The sequence below is a fragment of the Triticum urartu genome, chromosome 6 (assembly GCF_003073215.2).
Source record: "Triticum urartu cultivar G1812 chromosome 6, Tu2.1, whole genome shotgun sequence".
Lineage (NCBI taxonomy): Eukaryota > Viridiplantae > Streptophyta > Magnoliopsida > Poales > Poaceae > Triticum > Triticum urartu.
The window spans coordinates 276,864,130-276,870,026 of NC_053027.1; the positions used below are offsets into that span (position 1 = coordinate 276,864,130).

Consider the following 5,897-nt stretch of genomic DNA (forward strand, 5'->3'; position numbering starts at 1 on the left):
CAACGGAAGGAAACGATGGCAGTAAGACTGGTCTCATATATTTATTCACGCCATCACTGCACAATTAAAAGGTGTGCTCAACAGATTCATGAACAAATTTGAATTTATCACAATTGTAGCAAAATATCCATCCGGTATGATTCAATATGAACGTGTTGGACTGTTACCTTCCCAACATAAAGGTCGATCTTTCCAGGGGCACCTCCAACATATCCAAAGTCGGCATCAGCCATCTCTCCTGGCCCATTAACAATGCAACCCATAATAGCAATCTGCCACAAATACAAATATAGTGAATCAGGCCAATGTTTTACCTAAAATGAATGGAAACAATCAAGTGTTTGAGAGATTACAGAGACGCCAGGCAAATGAGAGGTCTTCTCTCTAATCTGAGCACTGATTTCTTGGAGGTCGAAGAGCGTTCGCCCACAAGAAGGACAAGAGACATATTCCTGCAGAATTCGTTAACAGTCAGAAATGGCTCCAACAATTTTTTATTTTCGGAAGAGATAATAACCAACCCCCCTCGCCCCCTCTTTGGCTGATATTGGGAGGTTAATCTCAAATTTTCATTGTGACAGAGGGAGTGTGAAGCAAAAACAGTTCAACTGGAAATGGATCTCACTTAGGGGATCTAGAGATAGAGCAAGCCCTATCTATTAAGAAAACAATTCATCAACGTACAGTTTTTGTGTTGCGCATCCGGCAACCCTGTAGCAAGTTGAAGGATGTATCCCTCAAGAATTCAAACTCCTGGTTACCAGCTTCAAGAAGTACACCATCACCCAGACCATCAACTAGAAGAGCACCAACATTGCTCCCAGCACCAATAACAAGACCATCTCTGCATTTATTTGAATAGTGTAAGTACAACATAACAAATACCCCTACTCAGGAATTCCCATGGGAAGAATATTTGGGAGTCACCTATCGATGCTTTTAGGGAAATCAATGTGATGGATCACAGGAAAGTTCAAACCACTGGTCTCTAAGTACTCAAACAGCCTGTAAAACAAGAACAAAAATATATATGTTAGGTAGGCGCAACAAATCAGAAGCACCATATTGGTTATTATGATCTGTTAAGTATAATAATACTTAAAAGACATTAATTGTTTCACAACTGATGGTCTTCTATAGAGTCAAAGACTTCTTCCTGCTTAAATCGTAGTTTATACTTGACCATTTAGTTCACCATATCAATATTTCATTATTTGGAACATGCTGCAGTGAATACTGAACAGAGCTTTTCAATTTGCCTACTGTGTGCACATACCTCCTAGCAGCATGTACTCTACCAGTCTTCTCTTCACCATATGGAACATTATGTAACAACATCGTTATATTATCAACACTCTTAAGAACATCTAGCTGCTCATATGATTCATCTCCACAAAGAGTGACAGCAAATCTAGTGCCTACAAGAAAAAAGAGTAAGTCATGTAACAGAAAAATCAATATCTTTAAACACAGAATTTGAAATTTACATAAGTCAGAAACAATTTGCTACCTTCTGGCAAAAGCTTCTTTGCATCACTTGATAGTTCATCGAGGGTGACAAGCACAATTGCATGTGGGAGTGGCTTTGTTAATTGCTCTGATAAGGGAGTCAACACGCCCATGCTGATGTCAACTAATCTTTTGAGTGCAAGTCTCTGTACAGAAATACAAATTATAGCAGGCAATCTTTCATAAACGAATATAATTATATACAAATGTCTGTCACATGAGAAGGGCAAAGAAATGTATGAAACTCACTGCTTCAGCATCTTCTACAGGGGGCAGTTCTCTCAAAAGAATTGAATCTACAGTTGCCAAATCCTAATGTTCATACAAGAAATCAGTCAGTTTAAACTGAAGTCCCTCTAAAAATAGTTGCATGCTAGAAGATACAGTTATAGAAGATCAGACCTTGAAAGGCATGCCAACCACAAGCTTCGCAGCAAGAGACCTATAAAGGAGCTCAGGAGCCTGGCAAATAAAGGAGGCTTTCATCATTACAGAACACATTAATTCAGACGCGAAATCTATATATCTTCGCTGTAGCTATTTTATCAATCCAAGTAACAAAGTAGCCTTTTGCTAAATGCATCGAAACTAAGAGACTGCGAAAGTCATCCTGGTTTAGATTAGAAAATAGCTGCATCAAGATATCTTTTGGTGGTGTCACACAAGGAACATATCAATACGGTCCACAAGAAGAGTAAGGAAGATGCAGTTTACCTTCAACTGATCTAAGGAAACTGACATCAGAACAGAGCCATCACGATGAAGGACACCTCTGTAATCTACTGCCTCACCCTGTTGTGAGAGCAATTTGTAAGAAATATGGTACCATCAGTTTTAATGATCTGGTAATTGATTGTTTTTGCCTGACCTCCTTCTGCAAAGGCAACTGGCCACTTCTACGCTGGAAATCAAAATAACGCCTATGTTTTTCTTCAAATGGGGCCTAAGAGCACAAGATAAATGCTTTAATAGTGCCCAAACAATCAGATATGGCAAAGCATTACTGCAAAAAAAAAAACATTGCACTATAGCAACTAAACAAGAGGAAAATGAACTGCTAGGGAAAGGGAAAGTTCATTACCACCCCTATTTGTAGGTTTGCAGCCTGAGTTCCAAGATTTGCGAGTCTCCTGCAAGGATCAATTTCTTCCTCTGGTGGTTCTGTGAGGGATACACGGATTGTATCACCCAAGCCATCCTACAAGACAACAAACAGAAGATATAAGCCTTACAACCTGTTCAAGAAAAAAAAATATACACATATATAGGCCTTACAAGAGACTAGTAGTCATAACATGTGTCAGATGATAGCATGGCAAAGGTCTCGAGATACAACAAAGTAACATACAAGCAAAGCATTGGAAAGTGAGCAAGCAAATCTTGTCTTGTACATCTCAATCAGCTCATTGGCAAACTATAATTCAGTACTCTGAAATACTGTTTTGGAATCAGCTATCTGAAGTGAGCTAGGGTCCTGAATACCAAGTTTATTGAGTCAAATAAGCAACCTCAGCTTCCAACCATAAGTTTTGAAAAGCAAAGTATTATTTATTTATAAGAATCAATCAAGATTCCCATGTAATTCAACTCACTTTAAGAACACTTGTACGAAAGAAACTCATTCACACAACACTAGGAAGTAACAATGTATTTACCATCAAAAGTGTTCCGATGCCAATAGCAGACTTCATCCTCCCATCTTCACCCTCACCAGCTTCGGTAACTCCCAAGTGCAAAGGATAATCCCATCCAAGGTTATACATTTCCGCCACAAGCAGGCGATATGCTTGGACCATGACAACAGGGTTACTTGCTTTCATTGAAAATACAAAGTTATGGAAGTCCAAATTCCGACAGATCCTAGCAAATTCCAAAGCAGACTCAACCTGAAATTAGTATGCAGAAAATATCATGCATCTATCAAATGATGGTTAAGCATATCCTCAGAAAAGAAATAATTACCATTCCCCTTGGAGAATCACCATAGTAGCTCATTATCCGGTCAGAAAGACTACCATGATTTGTTCCAATACGCATGGCTCTTCCATACTTCTTGCATTTCTCAACCAATGGAGAAAAGACCTGAAATGATATTACAGCGGCGCGCAAGTAAGATGACACATGATATGTTCGTACGGATTGAAGCAGCAGCAAGAGATTGAATAAAGTTTTGACCTTCTCAATATGTTCAAGCTCCTTTTCGTAATCGTCTTCAGTATATTCCAGCTTCTCAAATTGGGCACGGCGATCGGCTGAAAGTAATGTTCTCAGCACTCATGATACAAGGTTAAGAATTTGGCCAACGCAAATGAGATACATCGTGGTATCACTTACCGAAGTTTCCTGGGTTAACACGGATTTTGTCAAAGCATTCGGCCACTCTTAAAGCTACTGGGGGCGCAAAATGAATATCGGCCACAAGAGGGATGTTGTAACTGTTGAAACACAAAAGGAAAGTGAGGACTCATTCATGAGAACTAACAGAATCTGTGGCAGTTTTTTACTCCAGTACTTACTTCTTCTGGACAAGAGTGTTCTTAATCTCAAAGCAGGCATCAGCCTCCTTTTTACCCTGGACGGTTATTCTAACAAAATCAGCGCCTTTATCTGCTATCCTCATCACCTGCAATGTGATTGATATACTTGGTCAGTTCACCAAACAGAAATCATCTAAAAAGATAAGGGGACTATGCAGGGCTGGCATCCACAGATAGAGAGCACACCTCTTCCACGGTCTTGGCAACATCCTTGGTATCTGAGGTAGTCATAGTCTGTATCCTTATGGGGTGATCACTGCCAAGTGCCACGTTCCCGACCATCACAGTGCGTGTTTTTCTCCTCCTTGTTTGGTGAATAGATTCGCAGTACTTCTGCCTGGGAACTAAAGAACAACAAACGGGGAAAATCATTCAGTATTTCAGATAGATACAAAGGCACAATATAACTCCGGAACAAACCCTATAGCATGGGAAATAATTTGAGTCCTATATGCAAGGAGACCAGAGCATGGGAATTATACCAAGAAGCGGGCTTCCTTCGGAGGCCGGCTCGAGCTCCATAGTATCAGACTCTGTACTTGAGCTCCTCACCACGAGGGCCCTGCCTCTGGAGGACCCCGTCCTCAGCGCACCCGGGACGGAGAGGACCTTGGCGAAGTCGACGCTCTTGGTAAAGCCGATGCCTCCGCCGCGGACCTTGACGTGCGAGAGCGGAGCTGGTGCCATCCCGGTGGCCATGGTGCCCAAGCTTCGAAAGCTCGCCTACGCACGCAATCCTACAAACACCTGCGGGGCAACCAAGGTTAGAGGTGAGGTGAGGGGAGCAATGGCTCATCTTCCGTGTGCTTTATAGTAATTGGCAGGAGGTGGTATATTCGCCCATTGCTTGGTGTGCGGCAACAGGACAAGGCCATTGTTTTGTTTTCGAAGTGACAGAATACTCTTTTAAAAATGAACCGGAAACAAAATTAGTAAAAGAGAATTCCGGCTCAATTCGATGGAACTGCAATTCTGCAACCAATCGGGAACAGCTTTGGTTCAAATTGATTCCTCGAGATGAAACCGCGATCGGAATCGTGCAGAGCGAGAAGGAAAAAGCACCGAACCTCGCAGCGCAGCTCCGTCCGGCGACGCCTCTCCTCCACCCTCGTCCCTCGTGGGGGGCCGCTCAGCCGACGGCAGCGACGCGGGAAGCAAGCAGGAGCGTTGGGCTGCGAGCGAGCGAGCGAGCGCGTGTGCTCTTCTTCCTGTAGGCAGCGACAGCGAGGACTGGAGATGGCTGGTGGAAGTGTGGTGCACGAGTGGTGCGGTTTGTGCCGGCGTACCGGATAGAATTGCCTTCCTTTTATCTCTGCGCTCGCGGAGGTCGCTGCGTGCACCGGGCTTTTCATGCTCCGTAGCGTCGGACGTGCCGCCCGACCCAGTGGTCCTGCTGGACTCGGTCCGCCAAGCGCTGCGGAGGCCGCGAGTGTGGAAGTGGAGTTCCGGGCGCTCCCCGCCATGATTTCATCGTGCCACTCTGTCGTTTTCCGGTGCGCCTCCCGTCTGCTGTTCGTTTTACGGCACTATTCCATTTTCTACGGTTCGAGTTTCCGTTTGTTTACTGGTGAAAGTGCATGGACCAGAAAAATCATGTGACTGTCGTCGTTGCTGCGGATGAGAATGTTCGCGAGCCCTGCGCAATCTTCCCGAGTTACTTACGAATATACTACCATTGAGGATGTTTAGTTTGTTTAGTTCCTCTTATTACTATACGTACTGGAGTACTACTACTATAGCAAACCCGGACTGTATCGCCAACAGAACAGGGGCCCGTGTTAGTGGTCAAACCGCATGTTCAAGGCGGAGAGCACGTGCGTGCTAGGTCGGTCGCCTTATCATCCATCTGTT

At 43.5% G+C, this 5,897-nt stretch overlaps 1 protein-coding gene across 1 annotated transcript; it reads right to left on the minus strand.

The window, feature by feature from the left end:
* Window positions 1–92: 92 nt before the first annotated feature.
* LOC125513208 (4-hydroxy-3-methylbut-2-en-1-yl diphosphate synthase (ferredoxin), chloroplastic-like) lies at window positions 93–5,375 on the minus strand. The gene is made up of 19 exons (XM_048678240.1): window positions 5,114–5,375; window positions 4,529–4,793; window positions 4,233–4,390; window positions 4,026–4,132; window positions 3,844–3,944; window positions 3,685–3,761; window positions 3,472–3,591; window positions 3,165–3,395; window positions 2,591–2,707; window positions 2,378–2,452; window positions 2,224–2,301; window positions 1,912–1,971; window positions 1,759–1,821; window positions 1,511–1,655; window positions 1,277–1,418; window positions 928–1,005; window positions 685–844; window positions 354–452; window positions 93–272 (listed from the first exon to the last, which is right to left on the minus strand). The coding sequence occupies exons 2-19, from the start codon at window positions 4,743–4,745 to the stop codon at window positions 108–110; spliced, it is 2,193 nt and encodes a 730-aa protein (XP_048534197.1). The 5' UTR covers window positions 4,746–4,793; window positions 5,114–5,375; the 3' UTR covers window positions 93–107.
* Window positions 5,376–5,897: the final 522 nt, after the last annotated feature.

Bases quoted from the DNA above. Each gene is read 5' to 3' on its own strand.
- LOC125513208 (XM_048678240.1), bottom strand. From the start codon at position 4,745: ATGGCCACCGGGATGGCACCAGCTCCGCTCTCGCACGTCAAGGTCCGC. The intron at 1,972-2,223 runs GTAAACTGCATC...TTTATTTGCCAG, and splicing joins TTTCCTTAGATCAGTTGAAG to GCTCCTGAGCTCCTTTATAG. The intron at 1,822-1,911 runs GTCTGATCTTCT...TATGAACATTAG, and splicing joins TGGTTGGCATGCCTTTCAAG to GATTTGGCAACTGTAGATTC.